This window comes from Bombus bifarius, unplaced genomic scaffold, assembly GCF_011952205.1.
Source record: "Bombus bifarius isolate JDL3187 unplaced genomic scaffold, Bbif_JDL3187 scf7180000008208, whole genome shotgun sequence".
Classification (NCBI taxonomy): domain Eukaryota; kingdom Metazoa; phylum Arthropoda; class Insecta; order Hymenoptera; family Apidae; genus Bombus; species Bombus bifarius.
Window position 1 is genome coordinate 189,360 of NW_022884511.1, and position 27,899 is coordinate 217,258.

General features: G+C 30.3%; 2 protein-coding genes across 13 annotated transcripts; one reads left to right on the forward strand and one right to left on the reverse strand.

Annotated features, from left to right (window-relative positions):
- Positions 1-2,496: 2,496 nt before the first annotated feature.
- LOC117210663 (serine/threonine-protein phosphatase 6 catalytic subunit) lies at positions 2,497-6,546 on the reverse strand. Its single transcript, XM_033453881.1, has 7 exons — positions 6,349-6,546; positions 6,109-6,204; positions 5,771-5,978; positions 5,560-5,639; positions 5,378-5,483; positions 5,149-5,310; positions 2,497-5,049 (listed from the first exon to the last, which is right to left on the reverse strand). The coding sequence occupies exons 1-7, from the start codon at positions 6,415-6,417 to the stop codon at positions 4,859-4,861; spliced, it is 912 nt and encodes a 303-aa protein (XP_033309772.1). The 5' UTR covers positions 6,418-6,546; the 3' UTR covers positions 2,497-4,858.
- Positions 6,547-7,667: 1,121 nt separating this feature from the next.
- LOC117210603 (dynamin) lies at positions 7,668-27,833 on the forward strand. 12 transcript variants are annotated; one of them, XM_033453767.1, is made up of 19 exons: positions 8,052-8,215; positions 9,017-9,090; positions 9,541-9,690; positions 9,759-9,962; positions 10,125-10,317; positions 10,400-10,609; positions 11,132-11,331; positions 11,445-11,590; positions 11,672-11,829; positions 13,836-13,862; positions 15,183-15,354; positions 15,430-15,675; positions 16,549-16,560; positions 16,889-17,095; positions 17,358-17,533; positions 17,645-17,650; positions 18,245-18,433; positions 20,053-20,148; positions 26,712-27,833. In XM_033453767.1, the coding sequence occupies exons 1-19, from the start codon at positions 8,052-8,054 to the stop codon at positions 26,773-26,775; spliced, it is 2,694 nt and encodes an 897-aa protein (XP_033309658.1). In that variant the 3' UTR covers positions 26,776-27,833. The 12 variants fall into 12 exon arrangements, with proteins under 12 accessions (XP_033309663.1, XP_033309658.1, XP_033309659.1 ...); XM_033453768.1 differs by lacking the exon at positions 16,549-16,560 and adding an exon at positions 16,118-16,129 and having other exon boundaries at positions 26,712-26,775; XM_033453772.1 differs by lacking the exon at positions 13,836-13,862 and having other exon boundaries at positions 7,668-8,215; positions 26,712-26,775.
- Positions 27,834-27,899: the final 66 nt, after the last annotated feature.

Below are 27,899 nucleotides of genomic sequence, written 5' to 3' on the forward strand. Positions count from 1 at the left end.
TATCATGCCCAACCTTTAATATTTAAGTGCGAGTGAGAGTCTATTGAGCAAAAGTAAAAGAAAAAAAGATGAAATTTAAAAATATAAAAAATACATATGCCTCTCGTTTGTGGGTTTAACTTTGTACATATTGTACGAAAGGTTTAATAATAACTACGTTGAAAGTACTAGTCCTGTCTCTTTGTATAATTCCGTGTTATACCTGCTCTTATATAGTGTCAAGCGGTGCAACAGCGTTTCTAATCCTGTGCCAGCCGTACGATTGAGCCTGATTAAAATTATGCTATGCAGGATATGTATGCGACACCGAGTTTTGCCGAGTTGTCTATGCTCTGTTCACAAATGTCGGGATGGTAATAAAAACTTGTATTTCTTTTGGGGCGATGAATCATGACGCTAATATATATATATATATATATATATATATATATATTATTAATATATATTATCATCATAATTCATCGCCCTAATATATATATATAAATATATATATTACGATATATTATCGTCATAGGCAAATTCTTTCAGATGTTACATATATTGTCCCATATATATATAATGTAATATATATATATGATAATTACATTATATATATATTGTTATATATATGTATGAGGAAATATATATAACATCTGATACAATTTGCCTATGTACAATGTACATTTGAGCTACAAACCACGGCATCAAAATCGTTAAGCATTGATGTGATATTGAAACAACGTTCATATTTATATTGTCAGATTAAGACGTTCTTATATATTTCATTCACCGAAATATTTCCCTTGGCCCTCAATTTACTGATCTCTGGATCTCCTAAAAATGTCAGTTTGTTATTTTCTTGTTAAAACGACGAAACTTTCAAACCTGCACCATTACTTCGAACGGATTGGTTAACACTGAAGTATGCTGCTTGTCACGGTATAAGCAAAGAAGCGCGAAATGCAAACGTTAACCCAAAAACGACGGGCAAAAAGAAAACACGAATGCCAGACTGGCAAGAGGAAATACTTTTTCAATGAGTGAGTCAAAGTTACCAATTTCTACCTACGTTTAGGAAGTACATTTTTATCATCTCGTTTACCTTCGACTATTCCTTTTGTAACTGAGATTTGGGCACCGTGTGAATTGCTGCTTTGCCAGGAACCGGATGCTATACTGCTGCTAATCATTTTTTTACCAACTTTCGCGCGCGAAATACAATTTCTCGTTGATGAACGTAAACATTCGCGAAATTGCTCCATCTAGCATTTTTCGAATTTTTACACCTGATTTGATAACGATTTCGAGCTTTATATCGCGCATGAATGTATTTTTTTAATGAATATTATTTTATTAGGAATGATTCAAATATCATTCACGCATTTCTTGTATTTTATATGCACATTACATTTTACAATTTTTTGCACGAATTGTTCAAAATAGTTGCACATCGACATTTTATTATAATATGCAATTTAACAATTTGGTAAGAACTTTACTTATTGTCTCAAATATAGAATTTATGTGTAGTTGGAATTTTTCTTTTTAAAAGCAAATACTTAAAGAATAATGCATAATTAAACAGACTGAAAATCTACATATAATCTTTTGTCAAAATCAAATACTTAATTAAATACTCTAGTCGATGTAAAAGAGAATATGTTTGTATAATAAGTTTAATACAAAAATTTACATATTTTATTTTTTACCGTTAGCAAACAATTTCATTAAATACCAACTTAGCTTATTCGTTGCATTTTTTTACTACATTGCGTCCTTCGTGCAATGAGCTCTAAAATTCGTTCAATCTGTTATCATTTTACTGAGTAACAAATGATAAATGATGATTATTAATCATGCGATTATACACGAAATACGACGAAGTACAACGAGAAGTATAACACGGACGCGCTTGCAGATTTATAGTCGGGCAAAAAAATTATCACATTTGTTTTCATAAAGATGTGTATATAGATGAAGTTGATAATCATAAGAATAAATTCATTGTTACCGCAAGGATTAAGTATTGTAAGATATAATATAATGATGTTCATCCGACCAATAAATCGGAAGCTATCGGTTCTGGGCAAAACAGGCTAGACTTCACAGGTGACGCGTAAACCCCCTGTATTTTTATGAATAAATAAGATATTTTAAAAAAAAAAAGTAAATCTGAAGTCTGTTTGGAGATGCCTTTCATAGGGATTATATAAATGTAGATAATATATTATACATAATGAACATAAATACACTATATTATTATATATAAATAGTAAGGAATAAATAGAATTATTATATATACGATGAAAATAATATTATTACAAGTAAATAAACTAATTAAAGATGAACAAATTTGGTGATATCTTTATTATTCTATACCCATACCTACATACGATAGTTTCTCCCTTTATCATTTCACGGTATATATATGTATGTATACGTATATGTGTATGCGTGTTATATGTATATATTTGTACTTTACTTATCACAATAATAACGGGAGTATTATTGATAATGTCAGTTGCAATTTTTGCGCATTTTTATTACAGACGTTTCATTACATTAACATAACAAAATCTATACTTTCAAGGTACATGATCGTTAAAATGTTGTCTACCTGTGAGATCTTTAAGAATTATGCGCAGTGTTCAAGCTCCTGCACAAAACGTTTATTAAGCTAAAGTAGTCTCATTATTTAATGTCATTGTCTTTATTCCTGTGAGCTTACCGATGTAAATCGCCGCAAGCGCTTGGACACTTCGATAAGATTAAAGCGATCACAGACAGAGGCATTTCAAAGGTGACTGCTGTGAATACCTAAATAGACACAGAAGCTAATACTTTTATGATTCCTAGGATATCCCCGTACTACGTAGGCATTCTCACGCATCACCACCGTTTTACGATAATAATAGAGGCTGCAAAACCGACAGATCGAGTTTGTAACGTAAACTCCGTGTCTTGCCTTGTGTAATGATCTATCTAATATAATATCAATAATGTAAATACAAAGCAGTGATTAATGTAAAATCGTATAATTGCATATTGTAACAATCTGGATATATTATATATATATATATATAAATCGTATTTTTTATCGATAATATTGTAAAATGTAAAAAGTATCGTGTAAAGCAATCATCGAATTGGACGCCGAAATATCTCACGAGATAATAATAAAGATCGAAATATGATAAAGTAATTGTTAATGATATTTTCTGGAATATAAAAAAGTGAAGAGAATTCCTTACACACGCCTTTGTTAAGCTCTCTGTTATTTATATGATCCGTCCTAGTTCGTCTATGATTATCCGTCAGTAGAAAGTATTTACTTCTAGTAGACCGTCGTGTTATAGTTCTGAAGGCACTGTTCAAAAGTTGACTATTTTTATTTTTTTTTTCATTTTTTTTTTGAAATAACAAGTCTTCAAAACATTTTCAAACGATCTGACATGGAAAATCGTTACAAACATCGATGCAATTTTCACATGCCTCGCTTGAACTATATCACAAAACTCAAAATAGAGTAGTTTCAACTTGACAACCAGTGCCAATGCCAATGCCATAATTGTCGGGTCTGTGATCGGTTAGGGAATATCATGAGCTAGTAAATCGATGGTCAGAATTCAGGCTTATGATACGCAATGGCCGGTGCGTTCCATTGATTATGTATCAATATCGTATCATTATATTACACAAACGCTTATTAATTTAGAGGCACATTGCTAAGGGTCTTGGTTCTTAAAAGTTGCTCCCTACATTAATAAACTTATGACAGTCTAGCTATTATAATTATTCAGTACGACAGCGATTTGGCATATAATGTGAAAACTGTACAAAGATTCTGAGAATATAATAATATTCAAACTATTGCTCTGTACACATAAAAGTAGAACATAGTTAAAAAGGCCGATATTATGAAAAAATTTCAGTACTTTTTAAGATATTTTTCAAATAGTATTTTGATCCCGTAAAAGGAAAAAAGAGAATGAAATATAAAATTGTCATGTGCATAAAAATAATAAGAAAACTTCTATTATATAATACAATTTTTCTACTCAATTTCCTTACCTGGGCAGGAAATCTTTGGCTACTGCTACATACTATTTGTACCTCGGCAGAACAGCCGACTTTATGTTGCTAAGAACACTGATTGCGCATCTAGAATAAAAAGAATTGCACACAGCGTACACAATGTCTAAATCAGAAACAGATCAATTACATACTCAGGAAGACCTTAACAGTAGTATATATGCTCACGCTTTAATAAACCTGAATTCTACGCACAACGATCATAATATCAATGAAGCATTCACTATACTCAGAGACTCTCCCACTTCGGAATGTTTAAATGGTTTCTCATTTATTCATTCATACATTACTGAACCTGCTGTTGTTTGTGTTCATAACTTATTTTAAAGCTCTTAGCCTTTAGAACGGTACATTCACAATACTGCTCTGAGATACGAATGCTCTAGAATGTCCACAGTAGACAGCAAAAGCGTCTAGACCATAGTGTTCACATTTCAATGCGAAACATTTTTCAAACTAGGAGAATCAGGCTGATGCAATGGCAGGCGCAATTATATATAAAAGTTAATTTCTTAATATACAAAAATGGATAAATTTCCTAAAAACTGTGTAAAATCATTCCTTGAATAAGTAATCACACGACAATCCTGTTCTCCAAATAACATTTAAGTATAAAAACATAAACAAAATTTTTTTAATTAAAATTCTAAATAATACTTCAAAATTTGATGCTCCGTCAAAGTATCAGCCTGTATCCGTCAACATGAAGAAACAGTCATGTAATTCCGTAACGTCTAGACGCAGATACCACCTTTCTGCATCCAAACAAATGGAACACTAGATTAGATCACAAAAAGTATGGTGTAATAGTTAAAGGTGGAATTACTCTTTCAGAATCAGGCACTGCCTGAAATAGCACTGGGTTTCTTTGATCGACAGTTGTAAACTGTAAAATACTAGCTACGTTACCACAACGATAACAATAATTTGGAGCTGACCATACTGTTACAAGCTTATCATTAAACATGTACCTATAACCTGTAAATAAGACAGAAATATATGAAATATAATCATAAAATTCTTTTGTGTGCATTTTACGCATAAATAAATACGTATAATTTGTGTAACAATATATACCTTCATGAACCAATTGATGAGCTCTACAAATAAGTTTAAGATCGTTGATTTCCATAAATTCATATGTTACTTTACTTCCAAATAACCAACCTGCTCCACGTGGACTAATAGTCCATGATTCAACATCTTCTGGATCGGACCAAACCAAATCACAAAAAGCACCTAAAACAGAAATCGAAATGTATTCAAGTATAATATAACGTAACATATTAAAAAACAGTAAAAATACCTTTATGCGGAATTTCTTGATTTCTTTCAATCGTTCTAATTTGATCTAATGTCTTAATGGCTGGAGACAATCCACCATGTACACAAAGTACTTGTTCATCAATTAACTAAATAAAAATATCCACGTTTTTATTAAACATCATAACACAATATTAAATTTATTTATTATTTACAAATACTAACGGCAGCAACTGCAAGTAAGTCGAACACCTTACAACAGTATTTCCATGCATTCGCATTGCCATATTTGTTTTGACATTCATCTGCATAGAATATAATAGATCTAATTATCATAATTATCAAACATGCAGAGTAATGAGTTACTATCAAATAATCTTTTAGATGTTATATTACAATAAATACATCACATTTTTATAACATAATATATACTAACCATAAAAACCATAGACATGAGTGATTTGTCTGGATTCGTGATTTCCTCGAAGTAATGTTATTCTATCAGACCATTTAGCTTTAAGTGTAAGTAGGCGAGTAAATGTTTCTACGCTATAATACCCTCTATCTACAAAATCTCCCATAAATATATAATTTGTTTCTGGCACAGCGCCTCCATTACGAAATAATTCTTCTAGATCGTAAAACTAAAAGAAAATAAACAATCATAAAAACCGATTTATATAAAAGAATCATACCTTTATCGTTGAAATAGTTATCGTTATCTCTGAAGATATCGATATCATGTTGAGGTTAGAATAAAACTGTAAAGTTTACCTGGCCGTGAATATCTCCACATACTGTTACCGGAGTAGATACTGGTTGAATATTAGATTCCTCTAATAATATGTCACATACCATGTCACAAAGTTTCTGAACAAAATTAATTTTATTGTTAAGAGACATATAGGAGATTCAAGTAACCTATGAGTGTATGTTTAAGGTCTTGTTATATATGTTAACAAAATATAACATAATTGGTAGTATTATTATTAATATCTTTCACATATTATTTACCTTAAGGTCATTTTCAGGAAGATACTTGCACTCTTTTGCAAGTTCCATCCATTTATCGATGTCTGACATTTTGGACTCGTATCGCAGAAAAATACTGATCGCGCCCTCACTTACATATGTGTGCACTGAATTTGTAGTTAATTTATATATTTTTAAGAATTGTTTTAGCGGATTAATTTCAATTAAACTTTCGATCTTTATTTATTTTACTCATAAGACTTTAGACATTCTATTTAACAAAAAATGACTATTTTTCATCGTGCTAAACACAAAATTAATTAACCTACTGTGAAGTAAGATTAAAAAAGACCAATTTTCATTATGTTCAATCCTTTCATATTATTGGTCCTAAATTTTCGTACTGTAAACAGAAAATATATTTGAAACTGAAACCATTTTAATAAAAATATATCGAAATATCTTTCTACTCGTTATTAATAATGCCAATATATACAATCGTGTCATATCACAATATATGTAGTTGCTACTTAATGATTTTAAAGTAGATGTTACTTTTAGGAATATATGATATATCTTCCAATAATGTCATTTAAATCCTAGTAATTTTAGTTTTTCTCTTGTACGCTTAATAAAAAGTTTGGAAGACTATTTGATAATTTTACTACGCAAACTCAAAACTACTCAGTAGAAAATTTAAATTTATATAATTCCAATGTTTTCCAAAATTATATACTATCTGAACATTGTATTAGTCATGAAACATTTGATGAAATTACATTTGCAGAAAAATAACTATAATCAGTAATATTGAAAGTATACATTTTAACAGAATAAAAAATGGATTTTGTTTAAATGTTTTTTATACAATTACATAAAATAATTAGCCAATGCATCAGCGCAATGCTAATAATCAGAAATTAATAATTATGATATATATTATTGCCTTCAATTAATAATTACAATGATAATATGACACAATCTATTAAAAAGTTTTAATATTACATATAACTGTATATAATTATTGGACCTTTTGAAATGAATATTTATGGATTAAATATTTGATTATCGATTTTGCAATATATGTAATAGAATCTAGTATTCCTATTGGCCACCGTCTATTTTCTTAATGGTTATAAATGTTCCTCGCCAATAAAAGTATTTACCGCGCAATATTTTAAATGAATAGCTAGATTCAGGAAGAAAATGATAATTTATCATGACTGGATCAGAAAAGGACAAAAGGTATAATTTCAGGTTCCTTCGATAGCAAATCAGTGTGGGACGTGGAAAAAGGTCAGCAGCAGGAGGACGATATGGATTTTATCTTGCAACGAAAAGTGGGTCACAACGAAAACGCCTGTGCGCACGCTTCGATTATCGATTGAAACGTTACGTTTCTTGAGTTCGTACGTTGGATCTCATTTATGTGAATACAGTGACTGTGGATGTTCGTGGAATGAGTTCCTCACAGTAGGCCAGTTGGCTGACATCTCTAGTTCGTTGTCCGTGCGCGATCGCGAGTTTTGGAAAAATGCGGTGAAATTCAATGTATAACAACGTGCCTTCGTGAAATCGGCCATTTTGATAGTGCGTGTTTCACGAAAACGGATAAGATCGTTTCTGGCAGCTACCTTCGACGGTTGTGCGTGGAAGTGGTGGCAGCTCGGTGTCGACCACAGGACACAGCCGTAAAACTGAAAACGATAGTGGTCTTGGGCTAGTAAGAAAATAGCCTCAACAAAATGGCAGGAAATACGGGTATGGAACAATTAATTCCAATCGTGAACAAGCTCCAGGATGCATTCACTCAACTCGGAGTGCATATGCAACTTGATCTACCACAGATCGCAGTGGTAGGTGGTCAAAGTGCAGGAAAAAGTTCAGTTCTTGAAAATTTTGTTGGAAAGTAAGTATCTCATGTCCTGTCATTTTAGCGTTTTTCATTTCATTCAGCGTGTAATACTTTCTGATATGTTTTAAGAATTAGAAGAATAATCGAACGTTTGGTTTAAAAGGCGTGGCGAACTACGTCACATTTTAATTCTAATATTTATCATTAGTTATATAAATTCGACTATTCCTCTTTTCTATGCCCCTTTAGGTTAACTATTTTAATCTATCGATCGTGACATCAAAATTAACTATATCTTTATGATTTGAGGCCGCCTACACAGCGACCTGTCAAATGGTTATTTTCCCCGTTGCTATAATATTTAACCTTCTGATAAATTACTCAAAGTATACATGTGTAACTAGGAAAATTATTAATTTAATTGTTCTCGATCTAGACCGCTTAATGTTATATTTTATTAACTTAGCTTTCTCCGGGAACTATGAATATGTATATTAATGTGATAAAAATGTTAGCAAATTTGTTTAGTGCATCAATTTCATAAGTATCTTATGCATAATTTTGCTTTGAAAGAATCATTATTAGAATGGTATCAGTAACCACATTTAACTTATTCAATTAAGAAAAAACATAAATGTTGCTAAATATAAAGGTATAATAGTTATAAGATATGTTAATTTCTAACATTTTTCTTTTATCTTTCAAGTTTTAATCTTTAAAATGTGAATATTATTATATTTAAATATATTATATATATACTTTGACATATCCTAGTATATCCCTAATTTTATGAGATAATTACAATATTATTATTATATTAATTATTAGATAAGAACAATATTTTTTTGTTTTCAGGGACTTCTTACCTAGAGGATCTGGTATTGTAACCAGACGACCACTTATCTTGCAACTGATTAATAGTACAACTGGTGAGTCATCATAGATAAATAGATTATAAAATTTGTTATATTATGAATGAAAAAAAAAGTTTGACATACATTATAAATTATAATTGCTTTCAAGAGTTTTAATATTACATAAAACCTTTAAATTACACTATGTCAAATTATATAATAACAGTTTATTTTATTATATATTTTAAATTGTTTATACATTGTTCATTATTTTCTTTTGAGATATACTAAATACAAAATTAATACAAGTTTTAATGGCTTGGTATTTCTTATAAAATTTAGTACTATTTATCTGTAATTGTTGTCCGTAAAATTATCATATTTCCTGTAACAATGAGCTTTTGATAAGCAGGAAATCAAGAATATTATCACTTTCAGTATGAAGTGAAGCAATGAAAACTGTTTCAGTAAGATATTACTTAGAAAACTTTACATATTAGCAAGTAAATTATTTCTCTATTGTAGAAAATGCTGAATTCTTGCATTGTAAGGGTAAAAAATTTGTGGATTTTGATGAAGTACGGAAGGAAATCGAAGCAGAAACAGACAGAGTTACAGGCAGTAACAAGGGTATTTCTAATATACCAATAAATTTAAGAGTATATTCACCTAATGGTAAATACAGTCTTTTATTATATGTTGATTTATGTTAATAATTTCATTAATATATTTATTATTATTAGTTCTAAATTTGACATTGATTGATTTGCCTGGCCTCACGAAAGTACCAATTGGAGATCAACCAGTAGATATAGAGTCTCAAATTAAAGCTATGATCTTTCAGTTTATCAAAAGAGAAAATTGTCTCATATTGGCAGTAACACCAGCAAATACTGATTTGGCAAATAGTGATGCCCTTAAACTTGCTAAAGAAGTAGATCCTCAAGGTACATGTTTTTAAATATTTTAAACTTAACAGATATATTATTATGTATTATATATATATATATATATATATATATATATATATATATATATATATATATATTATATTATATAAATGTTAACAAATACATACAGAGAATTATTTACATTGTAAATTGTTTAAGGTGTTCGTACAATTGGCGTTATTACAAAATTAGATCTTATGGATGATGGTACTGATGCAAGAGATATTTTGGAAAATAAATTATTACCCCTAAGACGTGGTTATATAGGTGTCGTTAACAGAAGTCAAAAAGACATAGAAGGTCGAAAAGATATAAAAAATGCTCTAGCAGCAGAGAGGAAATTTTTCTTGAGGTATAGATCAATCATAAAGAATAATTCCATGAATCAATTTTTTAACAGAATGTCTAAAATATTTCTTTTTGTACACATTTAGCCACCCATCTTATCGACATTTGGCAGATAGGTTAGGGACACCATATTTGCAACGCGTTTTAAATCAACAATTAACAAATCATATCAGGGATACTTTACCAGCATTAAGAGACAGATTACAAAAACAGTTGCTTGCACTAGAAAAGGATGTGGAACAGTACAAACATTTCAGACCTGATGATCCTGCCATAAAAACTAAAGCTATGTTACAGTAAGTATTTCTTCCTTCATACAGGCTATTATATGTGAATTTATAATTTCTTTAATTTTGGTAACTTTTATTATATTAGAAAATAAAATAAACTTAATGAAAAAATAATGATACATATATAACAAATAATGTATAAAACATATTATTCTATAATAGATTCATAAGTATTACTTATATAAACTCTTTTCCTTTCCTTAAAATGCATTATGGGTGGAGGGTGTTGATATTTTAGAGCCTTTATTCTTATTTTTCAGATCAATTCAAATGTTTCTGTAGGTATCACACTTTTTTTTCATCCGTGTGTATCATTTGCATGAAAATTTTAATACATCTTTGTATAACCAACTAGAAAGTGAAAAATAACAACAAATTTTCATTAAAATTAAACATTTTGATGTATTAATGAATTATGTAGAATTTATTTGGCTTTGCAATACTAAATATCATGACTCTCTGCCCATACAACTAATGTTGAGGTTTAGTGCTTGTTTTTATATTGATTGAAAGAAAAACATTTTTAAGGATGATACAACAGCTTCAGTCAGATTTTGAAAGAACTATAGAAGGTTCAGGATCTGCACAAATCAATACAAATGAGCTCAGTGGAGGTGCTAAAATAAACAGATTATTCCATGAACGTTTTCCATTTGAAATAGTTAAAATGGAATTTGATGAAAAAGAACTGAGAAGAGAAATTGCTTTTGCTATTAGGAATATTCATGGTAAATGATTATTTCAGTTTTAATAGTTTATCACTGTAATTTCATTACATGTATATATTGAGATAAGTAAGTGACTTCAAAAATAAATTATTAACAATAGTATAATGTCATAGGTATCAGGGTAGGTTTGTTTACTCCTGATATGGCCTTTGAGGCAATAGTCAAAAAACAAATAAATAGACTCAAAGAACCTAGTCTGAAGTGCGTGGATTTAGTTGTACAAGAACTCAGTAATGTTGTACGCATTTGTACTGACAGGGTAGGTACAGTTTATTAAATTTGTAAGGTCTGTTCTCTTTCGATAACATATTTTTAATATAATTTTTATTTTACATGGTAGATGTCACGTTATCCTAGACTGCGAGAAGAAACGGAACGTATTATAACCACTTATGTTAGACAACGAGAACAATTGTGCAAGGAACAGTTAATACTTTTGGTTGATTGTGAACTTGCATATATGAACACAAATCATGAAGATTTTATTGGTTTTGCCAAGTAAGTTACCTACATTTTGTTATGTGTTTTTGTAGCTACTCAGCCAAATCAAAAGAGTAAATAATATGATAGAAGAATTTAATTTTTGATAATCGCACATCTAGCGCTATATGTTGCTCTTATTATTATATTCATAACTGCAGTTATAGATTTTAGTGTACTTATACATATCTACAAAATTCACTACACTATGCTTAAATAATAAATCTTCAAAATATTAAAAATATTTCCTAAATAAATATTTTAATATAAATATAATAATAAATATTTTTATTACTATTAAATTATTCATGTTTATATAGAACATTTTAACGTAACATAATAAAATAATTTTCTAAACTTGTACAGTATTATCAATTAGAAATATAACATAAATTATGTTTTTTATTATTAAAGACATACAAATATTTTCATAACAAATATTAAATATTATCTTTGAATAAATATAATTTTTGCTAATTCCTCTTTCTTTATAATGATGATAATAATAATAATCTATATTTTTAATATTGAATAAATTTTGCATCATGCATTTTATATCATGTAGATTTTTGATATATGAATTTTTTTTTACCTATACACCATAAAATGCTTGAATCATCAATTCATGATAAACATGATAGACAAATTTAAGTTTTTTTTATAAATCTTACAAACCTTATGAAATCATTAAGTGTATGTCTTGAACATTTCTTTATATCTTTAACAATGAATCACATAATAATATGTTTTATTTCTGATTACTGTACATGCTTAATTAATACTTTTGAGAAACTCGAATTTGCAGTAATGAATTCTATCTATCTTGCATGACTAATGTAAATTCAACACATAATATAATTCACATAATGACAATGTGCTTTACTAATATAATACTTGTAAAAACTAGTTTCATTAGTTTCATTATGGTTATAACTTAAGCTTTTTATGAAATAAAGGAAAAGATGATAAGAAAATTCACCAATTACATATACTGTTAGTTATATTAGTTTGCTTGCAACCTTTTTTTTTGCAAATTAGGAATTATATATATTGATTTGTATTTTATTCTATATAAAATACATATCAATGTATATAATACATATATTTTATACCGTGTGTTCCTGAACTAATATGACTCAAAATAATTTACATTTCGAAATATATTTAGCATAAGACATTTAATATACATTCGACTATATTCATATGACTTTCACAATCAAACTTATACGGTATATTTTATAATCAATGCATGCTATGCCAAAATCAGTTCACATTGCAAGCTTTAAAATAGCGATTCTTAGTTTACTTTGTTCTTTAAAGCTAAGGCACACATTTTTAGTATCATTAATAAATAGTAGAATTTATTGTTATTTTCTCTATTTCATGTACATCTATATGACCCATTGTGTCATATATATTGTCATATTAAATTATATCTCACTTAAATTTTTTCTCTTTGCAATACGCATACTTTTAATATTTTAATTCTCTCTTTCTGTATAGCAAACATGAATTTTATTCATTTTTATATTTTGCTTATTTGACACTTTAACATCTTAAAGATTGTAGTTCTCAAATATATCGCGAGAAACGGGTTTAAAAAAGAAAAAATATTAGAAATATTAAAATGATTAGCAATTTCAGTTTAATTTTTGTTTCATATTCAATAATAACATTCTATTTCCGTTTTTAACTTTTTAAATCATATTATGTAAATTATAGAAAAATTTACATAATAGGTTTCCTTTATATTATATAGTTTGCAATAATTGAATTAGGGAATAAGAATACTGTAATTACTGTACAATTTTTTATGTCATTAAAAGGCAAGGCATACTTAATATAAAAAATTATCTATGAATATCAACTGGTATACATATTTTTCACCTTTTTTATACTTATTGCATTAACGAACGTATGTCTTTCCTTGAACTACATGGCATATACACATTTCGTGACATTTCTTTCCATTCATTAATACTTTATATTTCACAATTAAAAAAATTATTTAATTATATCGGCAGCGCGGCAGCCAGTAGCCATAATGCAAGGTAAGAATTATAAAGTACATTGGAACAAAAATTTACACTACATTTTTCTTCCTTTTCTATTATCACGCTCTTAATTTGTTATGCTTATTTTTTATTTAACTTTTTCTAGCTTTCAGTTTTATAACAAAGAACGGAATCCTTAAAAAGCAATATTGAACTCATTTCCCATATAGCAAAAGATTGAAAACTATATTTTTCTAGTGTACTTTAAAGTCTTTTTCTTTTGAATGAAATAAAATTTTATGTGTTTTTATTATTCAGTATTTCATTACTAGTTTAGTGTATAACATCATAAAAGGTTAATACTATTCATACATATATGTACATGTATACACTTTATAGATCATAAGAATAGCACTTGAAATATCATTTTTAATTATTCATATACAAAAAATGGGAGTGGTTTGTGAAAACAAAGAAATAAACTTAACCATCATGAAACATTGTATGCCATTATGAGTAAGCTATTATTAAGTTTTCATTGGCTATATTTTTTTATCTAGTTTTATATATTGTAGAATACAGCCATAATCTATCACAATTTTAAGAATTTGATCTGAATATTTTGTACATAGTTGCACAATTCAACTATATAGTTAAATAGATTATTCATTGCCACAGTCATTCATGAATACTCCAAATCGTATATTTCATACAGCAGCATTAGATTTTAGTTCCATCATTTTTCACATGATTTCACAATATATGTAATATTTGCTTCTGCAATTTTCCATGTGTTATGATCTGCAAAGATATTACAATGTTAATTAAGTAGAAATAATATTGTGTGTATTTATATGTTACAAATAATGTTTGACTGCATATTCAAAAATATTCAACTGCAACATTTAAAGCTGTATGAAAGAGTATGTGCATGGAGTTGTTGTGGCTGTTGTTATAATTCTTATATGTAACTAAAAACAATGTAAAAGGTAAATTTTTGTTTAACACATAAAGATTTCATTATTAATTAGTTATAAATCAAAGATATAGAAGCCATGTAATTATCCTCTCTATATTGTCATTTTGTGATCATGTCTCATTTTCAATATTTTGTATTATAAACACAGATATTTTGAGAAATTAAATTAATTACTTATATTTAATATATTACTTATATTTTACGATGTAAGATTAAATTTGAATATAAACGTTTGTGTACGTTAATACAAAAATTATTGCTAGGTCTTATTCTGCTACATTTTTTACACAGTAAACTAACAAATTTTTGTGGCAATTTATTACAATGAATTTTGTACATGGGTACTCAAACGTATTTTTTTATTAACATTTCATTATAAATTATACGTTATGTTACAGTGCTCAACAGTCCTCAGAAAATGCTGTTAAATCTGGTCGTCATACATTAGGAAATCAAGTAATACGCAAAGGATACATGTGTATCCACAATCTCGGTATAATGAAAGGTGGTTCAAGAGATTATTGGTTTGTCCTAACGTCAGAGAGTATTTCTTGGTTCAAAGATGAAGAAGTAGGTATTTTTTTGCTATAATGTAGTTAATAACACGTTAATTATGTAAGTTTTATGTATTATTTCCTTGCTTAGGAACGTGAGAAGAAGTATATGCTACCTTTAGATGGATTGAAATTGCGTGACTTGGAACAAGGGTTCATGTCCCGACGTCATTTGTTTGCTTTATTTAATCCAGAAGGCAGAAATGTTTATAAGGATTACAAACAGCTTGAACTGAGCTGTGAAACTCAAGATGATGTTGATTCATGGAAAGCTTCTTTCCTCAGGGCTGGTGTATATCCCGAAAAATCAACAGAGCAAGCAAATGGTGAAGGAGAGGTATGTTTCTTATTATATAATTATGCTGTTTATATTCTTTCATATATGTACACAATTAAGTATATTGTATGGTGGAAAATATAACAAATATGTTATATGTTATAACAAATATGTTAGGCCTGGGACACTCGAGTGCCATTCGTCTAATCACTACTCGCGTTTATTTTTTTAGATACAAACAAGATGACAAATTGTATCACGTGTAAATTTATTTATATAAATTTATATATATTGCTGAAACGCAATTGCAAAAATGACGTATGTCACTCGTGCGCACCGATTGTAACGCAACTTCGATAAAAGTATATTGATATATTATGTAATTCTTATTTATAAATTAGTTATTTAATTATTTGTTTTGATTAAAGGAAGAATTATTTATTATTATATTGGAATATATTCTGTTATGTTTATTAGAAAAGATTATTTTGGTTTATTTTAGGATATACAGCGGGTGAGTTAGTACGAGAAATGTAATTAAAATATTTTGTTTGAATTTTATATTTTTAACTGTGTGGTGATGTGATGCATTAGTTTGGAAGTATTTTAAATTATTATAGTAAATTATTCTTAAGACTATTGTTAAATATCACATTCTAAAAATATTTCAATTATTTATTAGATTTTATGACTAAAGTTCTATTTTAACATCGCAATGTTCATAAACTTTCATTTTATATTAAATACAATAATTATATTGAGAGAAATTGATTCTTTGCATCTTTTGAAAATATATTTAATTTAATAGCGTTTCTTTTTAATACAAGTATGAATTGCGCAATTTGCATATGTTTTATATTATTCAGAAATTAATTAGATTCCAATATTACATTCACAATAGTTATTACATTTTTTGCTTCTAATTAACTAAAGGAAGGATATGAGGTTCGTACAATGTAGAAATTTTGTAGTTATACAGAACACACAACACTTACATGGATATGAAATACCACTACACTTAGCTTTGCTTTTTTGCTGATAATGAATACGATTAAAACATGTATGAATTGTTTGTAAAAATACTTTATGTTTCCCTGCAAGCAAAGTTTCCATTTGAGCACAAGATCAATAACACTTTATTAATTATTGAAATGATGTATTATTTTTTGTTTTTATTTATGTTAACTATGTATGTGACGTTATCTGAAGTATTGCTTTTAACTTCATCATTTCAACAAAGAATGCAGGAAATTTATTATTTCCATATTTATAGGGTGGATCGGAAGCTCAATCATCAATGGATCCTCAACTTGAACGTCAAGTGGAGACCATTAGAAATCTGGTGGATTCGTACATGAAAATTGTCACAAAAACAACTCGTGATTTGGTTCCAAAGACAATTATGCATTTGATTATAAACAATGCAAAGGATTTCATTAATGGAGAGTTACTGGCACATCTATATGCAAGTGGTGATCAGGTAAAATACATATGAATTTAGTATATTGTAATTTTATATCCACAAATAAATTTCCAATGTTCTCCTAAGCTTATTATTTAAAATTTTACTGTTTATTTCCTAATGAAATAATATTTCAAGGAATACTTTTTATTTTTTTCCATTAACAACAATTTTTTGTAAAATCTTTACATACACTAAATACTTACAGTATTCTAGTCTTTTCTGCCAAATTTATTGTATACTTCAAATTTAGAAAAAAGTATGTGGACGTGAATTACAGGCTTCAATGATGGAAGAATCACCCGAAGAAGCACAAAAACGAGAGGAAATGCTACGCATGTATCATGCATGTAAGGAGGCACTTCGTATTATTGGAGATGTTTCGATGGCGACAGTATCTACTCCAGTACCACCACCTGTGAAAAATGATTGGCTAGCATCTGGGGAAAATCCAAGGTAACAATTATGTTATTATTTTCATTGTCGCTTATGCATTTAACTAATTTATTATCTTTCAATCTTGTACTGCCTGCTTTTGCCTCATACACTTGAACACCATTGAAACAGTCTTGGGTAAGAGTTACTATGTACATTTATTATACTAACTAAAATTTGTTCTCTTTTTTCAAATGTACACTTATTTCTCTGCTTTGTAGTTTTATTTCAAGTATGTAGGTCCACCGATATTTACTTTGAAAAATTATTTTATCGTTTATACGTTTCTTATGTTTTGCATAAAATTAGAAAGAATCTCCTATGATATTTTTATTTGCACATAAATTACATATATTTGAATACCTGTTAGAGTGAAAGCATTTAAAAATGTTTTTAATATTAAATTGTAGTACAGTGTAAATTATAAATAAGAAAAGATTGTGTGTTCTAATCTCAATTACGACAGTATAATAAATATACAGCCTTTATGGAAAATAAGCTGTTCAATGTATAGAAAAGTCTTTAATAAATCAGTGAAAATTTATATTTCATTCGTCTCTTGATTGCAAATTTCAACTGTGATAAGTTAACAAACCATACAGAAAAGAGGCTATATAACTTTTTTTTAATGCCCTACACACCATGAATATTTCGTGTTCTCTTATCTTTATCTTTTGCTTTCTACATAGGAGCAATAAATATAATAGCTATTGTTCATTTTATGTGTTACAGGTTATCACCACCATCTCCTGGTGGGCCAAGACGCGGAGTGACACAGCCACCACCTCTTTCTAGTTCTCGAGCTCCACCTCCGGTTCCGTCTGGTGGTCGACCAGCACCGGCTATTCCTAACCGACCTGGACCTGGTGGACCTCCGCCAGCCCGTGCCACACCTGGCCTACCTCCTCCTCTTATACCATCGTAAGTACTAAGAATTTAATATAATTTTCATCCAATTTAACGGAATTGTACCTTGTGAAGTAGTACAGAGAATTTAAAGAGACAAAACGTTTGGAACACTCTGTACTATCGAGTATCTTTCGATTGTCGAGTTTCTCACAAATTTTGCACAATGTTCTGTTAGTTTGTGTTGAGGTAGTCTTGTGTCTTAATTACAAAGTAGAGGTCCTTTTTTTTCTTAAACGTCACGAAATGTTTTAAAGAGAAATTTGCAGTTGCTTGTCCTCCATAGCTTTGTCTAATTGGGGCTTTGGTGCTAACTTCACTTTCTATTGCAGGCGCCGACAATAAGTCATCGCACTAACTCGCCTATTCACTACTAATTAATATACATATATACATATATCAATTGCATCTAGTCAGTGTATATTTTACACGAGATACAATTTCCTAATGCTATATGTTTTGTCTGCAAGTATTATGAATTATTATTGTTAATTAGGGGTGTGTAAGTTGTATAAAAATTAATAAACTTGTGAATATTTGTATTAGTTAGAGATTAAAAAGAGCTTCCAAGAACTTTGACGGGCGATTTATCTTATACGTATTACGCATTATATCAGTAATATATCAAATTATTTCATGGTCCAATTACTTCGTAAGAACGAGCGAGGAATTATTATTCGTATTGTTTCGTCGTTTTCATATTATTTAACAAATATTATAGAAATATGCTGCTCGCTTTTTGTAATCATCCTAAACAAATTTATACAATGCCGATGTAATGTTACAAAATTGCACACCTCTAATTAACAATCTAAGTGTCTACGATATATTTAATCGGTACTAATGACAAAAAGTATGTATAAATAGATCACGATTCATTCGCGACGAACAAAGAAAAATGAGGTAGAATGACATTTGTTTCATTGTAAATTAGTTGAATGAAATTGTAAATTATATCTGTATATACAACTAAGAACGTTGTAAAATAAATGATCTTGAGTTCTTATCACAGGTGGTGGATAAGTATTCATTCGCTTTACTAACAGCATGACATTTTAATTGTCGCGTAAATGAAATACATTTTCAATCGATTCGCAGAGCGATATTTCAATCGATGTAAAAACCTGTATGAGAGAATGTGATACACGAATATATACGGAATAAGTTTTGCCATAACGTGTTGCATTTGCATTTAGCAGCTTCTGAAACTCTCTTAATATTACTGCTTTCTTGCCATCGTTGATTCAATTGGTAAAATCACAGAAAAAGCGAGAAAAATTGATTTTAATATTGTCAACTATTTTGTCATTATGGGGGATGAATGTGTCGGTGCCTGCATTGAAAACATTCTTTCTATTGAACGAATATCAAGCAGTTGATCGTCAACGCTCTACTACTCGTTATCGAATTCCCGCGTCTGTCGCTTAGTAGAACCACGCGAGAGATTACACATACTTCTTAGGACATTCGAGGATGCACGATGTCAGTCTAAAATGTAGTGCATCATGCAGATATTAATTTAAATTACCATATATTAGTCGAATTCTCTCTTTATATAGTAGCATACTATTGATAAGGCATTGAAAACAAATAAGATTTGTAGTAAAAGCTTAGTGTCCGTGGTGTATGTTTAGTCGTGGGGGTGGTCTTCAGCAGAGGGTGACGCAAGCTGCGACGCAGGCCGCTGCTAATGCCGCCGTGAACGAGCTGATGGAAGCATTCAAGATCAAGTAAATACTCTTGCTGCCTCATAACTCTTTTTTTATATGCGAGATATCTTGCTCTTTTAACCACGATAATGAATTATTATGGGCAATCTTATTTAAGTTGCGCTAGATTGGTAGACTGTTCAGGGTTGAGAATGAACACTAATTTGATGTCTCACTGTTTTCCGATAGTGTGTTTCGATAACCAATTTTTGCGAATTATAACCAGCTATGTTTTTTTTTTATCTCCCTCGCTCTCTCTTTCTCTCTCTCTCTCTCTCTCTCTCTCTCTCTCTCTTGCATGATCCGAAAAATTGGATTAATAGCGATGATGTTGCCTTCAACGTTATATATCGTTATTCGACATACATACGTGTGCGAGATATAGACATTATATATACATATTGAAAGAAAAGAGAGTGAACATCCCTGTGCACACGCTATAGAAAAAAATATACGTGTGTAAGGGAATACCTCTGTATATTTGTAAGACATGTAATTCGCTTCGTTACATTCCATATGTATGTTGTTCGTAAAGTAGTTTATTGTTAAAAGGAAATAAATATTCTTTCATGAACTGTAGGATGATGACGTGTATTGTGTAATCCCAGAAAGCATAAAAAGCTGTAAGACCTGATATAACATATAATTTATTGCTGTTTCGCTTTGGATGCTGATATCAAGTATTGAATACTTGTACATACATATCTTCTTGCTTAGAGATATTTAAAGAAAGGAGTTCAATTTTTTAGACCGATATATTTATATCTCCAGTGACTCTATATCCTGGAAAGTCTACCAGAACCCTACGATGTGATCAAAGGTAGTTTCGATTAGGCGAAAGTCCGATTCCGATTGCGATGTCAAAATTCATTCCCTGAATCTTCATAAAATAAAATAAAAAATGTCATGCTGTTGGGCAAAAGTTGTCGACAATTATTATTGAATGTTCGTTTTATCGCATCTGTTCGATCGATTTCTAATCGGCGACAACTGCGTTACAAATAAGTTTTAGTATCTGTAATTATTAATTGCGTGACTCAAACACAGTCACATATATACACACACAGATACACATTACACACTGTTTCTCTACCTCTTTAGATGTCACCACACTTTATTCCATTCTTAGCCATTAATATTAAAACTGTCATATAGAGTTATACATATATACATACATAGCTAATCCCTAATGAAGTATTAATGAAAAAAAAAATGTGCTCAGACATAGGATGTGATATAGCGTAGAGTGCTTCAAGGATTTTGCATGAAAATCCTGAGTCGCGAACTCTCTCCCTCCCTCTGAATAGTCTTAATAAAAGAAGATTAATACTAACGATACCGAATGAGAATAATAAATATATATTATATATATACAATACAATACTAATCGTATGTCGTTATAATGTATAATGAATGTATATCACTCAGCATGCGTTCAGGAGCTGCGTTATATTTGGAAAAGGTATTTGTTGTTTCTTATGCTCCTCGACCGTGTTTAGCAAATTAAATCAATTATACATGTACATATATAAGGAAAGGGAATATGATGTATTCTACTACATTCTTGTAATTAAATCCACGGGGCGCGATGTGCTTTCAGATTTATGTAGTACACATGTTTGATGATCAAGAATGCTCCTCTCTGTACTATATTCGGAATATTTATGTATAAACTTTTGAATAAGATTATACAAAAAGGAAACTTATTGGTAAACAGATGAAACATTTGATGATACTTAACTCTTAAATAGCTGCAGAATCGTTTACTAGAGAAATGTTTAAATTAAAAATTATATTAGCTTTTTACAAAATGGCATATGTATTTCATATATTATTTTCACGAATTTATCTTTTACTTTTTTACTTGTTATAAATAATAGAAGTTTCGTTATCAATATTATCGTAATTAATTGTTAAGAAGTTTCGACGCATTTACCGACACCGCTATCACATTTTGCGTTATAATTACTCGACTTAGAGTAAACTTTGTCCCACTTCAACGTGACTTTTACATATTGCATACATGTATGTATAAACATTTTTTTATGAGCAAATTATTCGTCATTGCAAGAACGATACCATGCAAAGAGAAGGATTAAGTCTGTTACCAGTGACGCGTGAAGTATCGAGGACAATGATCGAAGTGCCACTATGAAAAAAGAAAAACAAAGGAAGGAAAGAAGAAAAGAGAATATGTATTACTTTCCATTAGAGCAAAATATCGAAGGTTTATCTTGGGCAAATAGTAACTATGAAAGAGCGTTGAGGACAATGATTCGCATTTGCCGCGTCACTATATCTTTCGTGTTTGTTCTGATCGATCGAATCAAAGAAGAGGCAATCTCGATGATGTACAATTCTAAATTGAATGAAATCCATTGTTAACTCGTTCGTTTCAGTGTTAAAAGGGCCTAATAATATTCATTGATGTCGTTCCACCATACATATAGAGATGTATTTATTTACGTCAAATTTACGTAAGAGCCGCCACCTTCTCTTTTCCAAAGATAATGTCTACACATATAAATTGATATTTTGCGTTAAAGAAAATGGCTTTTGGAAAACAAGATTAGATGAGGATCAAACTTACAGTCTGAGTGAAAGCACATCGCATTCGCAAATCGAATTATCTAACGCCTGTTGATACTGGACACAACCTTTAATCCGTAATTTAGATTATTCGCTGAGTACTAATAGATTGAATTGTACCGTGTACGTTGTTCTCTATCAAGGAAATGAAAAGAATTACGGGAAGATAGACACAGACATACACAAAAAGAACAGGAAACTCGGAAAAGCGAACAATCACAAGTGGTATTATTGTAATGTTATTGTACAGATATATATATATATATGTGTGTGTGTGTGTATATATATATTATGTTGTTTTATATATATATATATATATATATACATACATATACATATATACATATGTCTATTGATCATTTTATGCACCGTAATTCCAGAATTAAGTAGATCATACATTGAAACTACCGAAGTGATTGTGATTACGATTCACAAATTGTGAATACAATTATAATTATAATTATTATAATTATTGTTATTATTAACGATATCATTATATTGTATATTGTACAGGATAAGAAAGATAACGTTATTCGTTTCAGTAGCGTGTCAGATTTCTTGCTCGATAGATCGTGAATTTTTATTTTCGTAAAGTTACATACTTTAGCATGGTTCCTTTAGACACAAGTCTTATGAGTATTAAAAAGATGATAGAGATACAAGTAGATGTACAAGCCTCGTAAGTGCGTGGCGTTGCATTTCAATAACACTGGGTATATCAAGTAGTAGAAACGTGAAAAGAAAAATTGTTCTTCAGTACGTGCAGGTTCTTATATGTTCATCAACAGTATTCTGCGGTTCCACCCTTCGAGATTATATTTCAAGTTTTTTACATCACTTCTTGTACCTTTACAACTACAAAAATTTTTGTCTAATTCGTCGAATATGCGTTTTTGGCCTTTGGTACCAATATACGTGTACGTTGAAACTATTTGTGAAAATTAGATGAAAAAGATTTTTACATTGACATTTAATTTGTGATTCGTACAAATTTTGATTACTAATGGCAATACCCGATTGGGTGGAATCTTTATTTCAAGTATTACAACGAAAAACGACAAGTGAAGTTGCCATCAGCGAATCGTGAAGGAAAGAATCTTCACGGTTTCCTACTTGATGCGTCTTTACGTTCGTACCGTCAATTAACAATTAATCGATTGCTTTGTTTCCAAAGAAGAAAAAAGGAGAAATCTCCGTACATTTTAACTTTTACTTCATGTTGTACGATCTATGATAAATACATATTTTGGGTATTGGGCCTAAAATGAGATCTTTGAAAATAAGCTCGGCTTTTGTGACTAGATCCAATGAAAATAGCGTTAACCGTGTTTAGCGATTACTCTATTTAGAGACCGATTATGGATGCAAAAAAAGCAAAGAAATCATAAGCTCCTTTGTGAACATAAAATACAAATATTGTTGCCGCACTTTAGCATTTAATCGTCCAATCGAAAGGCGATCCTGAACGTATCTACGATAAAATTAATTGAATACTTTTCAAAATCAGGTGCAAATTTTTTACCTAATAATTATATAATGCTCGGTTCAAACGTATAGTATTCATTTATCTGAATTAAAAATACTATTTCTTTACCGTGTATATTTCGATTGTTTAATACCATCCTATGCTGACATAAGTACGTTCAGATCGTCCCACGTTCCAGAGAGAGGAAGAGAAGAGAATAAATCGCGCAGGAAAAACAGAAGAGAGCAGATCGATGAATGAGATTTCATGACTGCAACATGCATCCTATTCACGCGACAGATTATATTGTTACATGCTTCCATCGAAAAGCCTTAAATGCAGAGAAATTCTAGTTAAAAAGGTTACTTTGCGTAAGACGGATCATCGAGTAATAAACGTGATTCTATTGTATATCGCGGGCCAAGCGTAAACGTATACAATCTCACGTAACAAGAACGTGCGAACGATGGAAGTGAATGATGGTAAATGAGCGATAAAGACGAATATGTAATTAATAAAAATCGATGGAAATACTATTCGTGGCTGGATTCGTCGCCGACGTTATTTTCACGTGGTTAAAATTTAGATGGACGTCGGAACGAATCGTAGACAACAGATCTCTAAGTAACCCACGTGTTATCAATGGATCGATCCTTGATAAAAATGATTCGAAAAATTAAAAACAAGTATTCAACGTTTCTGAAGATGTCAATAGAGCTTACTGCTAGTTTTTAATTACATTAGTAAATTTTTCATAATTTTTATACCTGTTATACCCCTGATTTTTGATAGAAATGATCTTTTTCTACATCTCACTACAAGAGAAAGCGATTGTTCGTTGAACTCGATCACCGATATTCATCCGCGAACATTTGTTGTAAAAAATATTTCGTAAATTCAAAACAAGGAGAACATTGACAAGGGGGGTTACTTAGCAAATTATTCTATGTGGATTGTGCACCTTACACGATTCACTATATTGTAATATCGCGCGATGGTCGCGTGATATTTCCATACACCGTTTTACTGCAATATAATTGTATATATAGAAAAAAATAACATGTTATAAATTCAAAATGTATATCTACATATATACATACGTACGTACATATAGATATATTCATATATGTGCAAAAATGAAAATTGGGAGAGAAGCGTGTGTTATTATCTGATGACCGGAAACGCATTTCCGCTGGGGAAATTAGTATCCAATGAGATTAACGTTCGATTACTGCGGCTGGATAGTGTTCTTATCGTGTTGTAACACTTGTGTTTAATGTGTTGACCACGTTTTTTACATGTTCCATTAATTCTTCTCTGATTCTCGCTTAATTCCATATACCGTTGCGTGCAAATAACAAGTAATATTTTTAATAGAGTATGTGCGAGATTGTCCTGATTGTTCCCGCACGCTGAGATGCGTATTCGCGTTCTGCGTTATTTTTTGTTTTCTTTCTCTTCTTTTGTAATCAAATCACTGTCCAATGTCTGCCACCTTTTTAATATTTTTTCCCATAAAAGCATCCAGGATCTTACCTCGTGAAGTATTTTACATACGAATCAATTCAATTGTATTTATCTGTATCCAAAGGACGTTTGAAAAGATGCAATTAAAGTTAAGATTTCATTGAAAATGTCTAAAGGTATGTAAATGTAAAAACGGTTGCGAAAAATTGTAGAATGAACGTCCTTTTTATACATTCATTTCTGCATGCGTTTTTGCTACTGCTTGAGCATGTGCAATTGGATTTTTTCTTTTTTTTTTCCTTTTTGTTTTTTGCAGATCATCATCCCATGTTGTATTTAATGACGTCATTTTTTCGTTTATTATTATAAGTACTTTCTTTCTTTGTGCGCTTTACAGAACAAATTCGTAGTGTATTTTTGTCGTTATTATTTACAAGTACATACATTCATATTGGAGGAGACGATATGTCTGTTGCACTTTACTCTCTGTTATATATTCGACAATTATTATTACTTCTCTTAACCCCAATTTTATAACGGAAAATATATTCTATCTCATATAAAATACTCTCATTCTCATATCATAGCTTAATAAAGTAAATATTAGCAAAGCCCAATTAGATTTATTCACTTGGATTTGTTACGTATATAATTTCTAAGGCGAAGTAAATTTAATTGGTCATTGCATAGCTTTACTCAGTCTCTCCAAATGCGAATTAAAATATATTTAAAGAGTAGAAAATATCATTTTGTTAGACAATATGTCTTCGATTTTTCGAGAAAAATGAAATGTGACAAGCACTTAAAATACAAATAAATTTTTGATTTTACATACAATTTAAAAATATATGAAAACTATAGAATTCAATAAATTTTATTTAAAAAGAAATGCACAGTATTTTTCACAAATTATACGATTATCTTCGCATTCGAAGGGCAAAATTATGTTTCGTGTTCGCGCGACGTTCATCACCGCTTTACTTGTTTAAAGTAATAATCAATCGTCGCGTCTCAAACACTTTGGTGAGAAGCACCGAGTACTTAATCACTGTCTGTGTTATAGGCGTCCTGTACCCAATATTCCTCCCCGAATTCCCGACAGACCGTACTACGGCCGATTAAACTGAGCTAATCCATGGAAAGCACACGACATCTGTGCACATCCACGCCCGAAAGTATTCGAAGAGTTTCGTTCTGAAACAAGCCGATGACCGGGACACGAAAACGAGCTCAGGACGAAGAGATGGAAGACGTTACCCAACATTTTTAAGTGGGTGATAGATGAGACGAATTCGGGTGAGAGATCCCCTCCAGGATCAGAACGCACGTCCTTTTCAGATCTGTGTCCTCCTTTAATTTTGGTTAATGTCGTTGCACAAAAATTGTTGATCGTTTTCGTCCGCGTAAAGAAGATCGGAAAGGAGGGACGTGATCGATGAACGGAGCAGGAGGAACAAGGCTGTGCCACAAAAACAAAACGGAAGAGGAAGAGGGACCAAGAAATGAACAGACAAGAGCCATTGTAAGGGAAGAAGACGGTTTACTAGTCTGTTACTATTAGCGATCAGTCGACAGCCAGAGATCCAATTAGTCACTTCTACTTCTTCTTTCTCTCTTGATATTTCATCTTCTATGTTATTTATAACGTCGTTAGACGTGTTAGATTACATGTTAGTTGTTAAGTATTAAAAGAATCGTCGATGTGCTGGATGCGCACGACGAATGCTGGAGGAACGATTGTTAGCTTGTGTAAGATGCATCTTCCGGCAAGAAGTGACACGGTTATTCTTTTAAGACTCGTTAGCGACTTCGTTTTCTTTCATTAATGGTTATCAGTATTATAAAACAAAGGGAAGAATCGAAATCGAAATATGTATTCATCCTCATGGACTGCGGATGTTATGAACACAACTAAAGAGACTTCTTCTAAATGTATCTCTTAAATATTCTAAGTGTTATATAAAGAGTTCTTTACATTGGACATTTTGTATATTTTTACGTATTATATATATTTTACACGTTTTTACGTACATATCTAAGTTTTCTATGCATGAACATCCGCAGTCTAATGATATATTATTTAAAATCGGCAAATCTTGTTACTGTTTATTATTAATTTATCAGTCTGCGTCAATCGATTAAGAACTTTTCGTAAATATAGCAATGGAAACTAGAACTTCTAAAACGTTTAGGAAAACCATAGACATGAAAATTATAATTAAATAGTCATCGGTTTTTGCTTCTTGTCCGG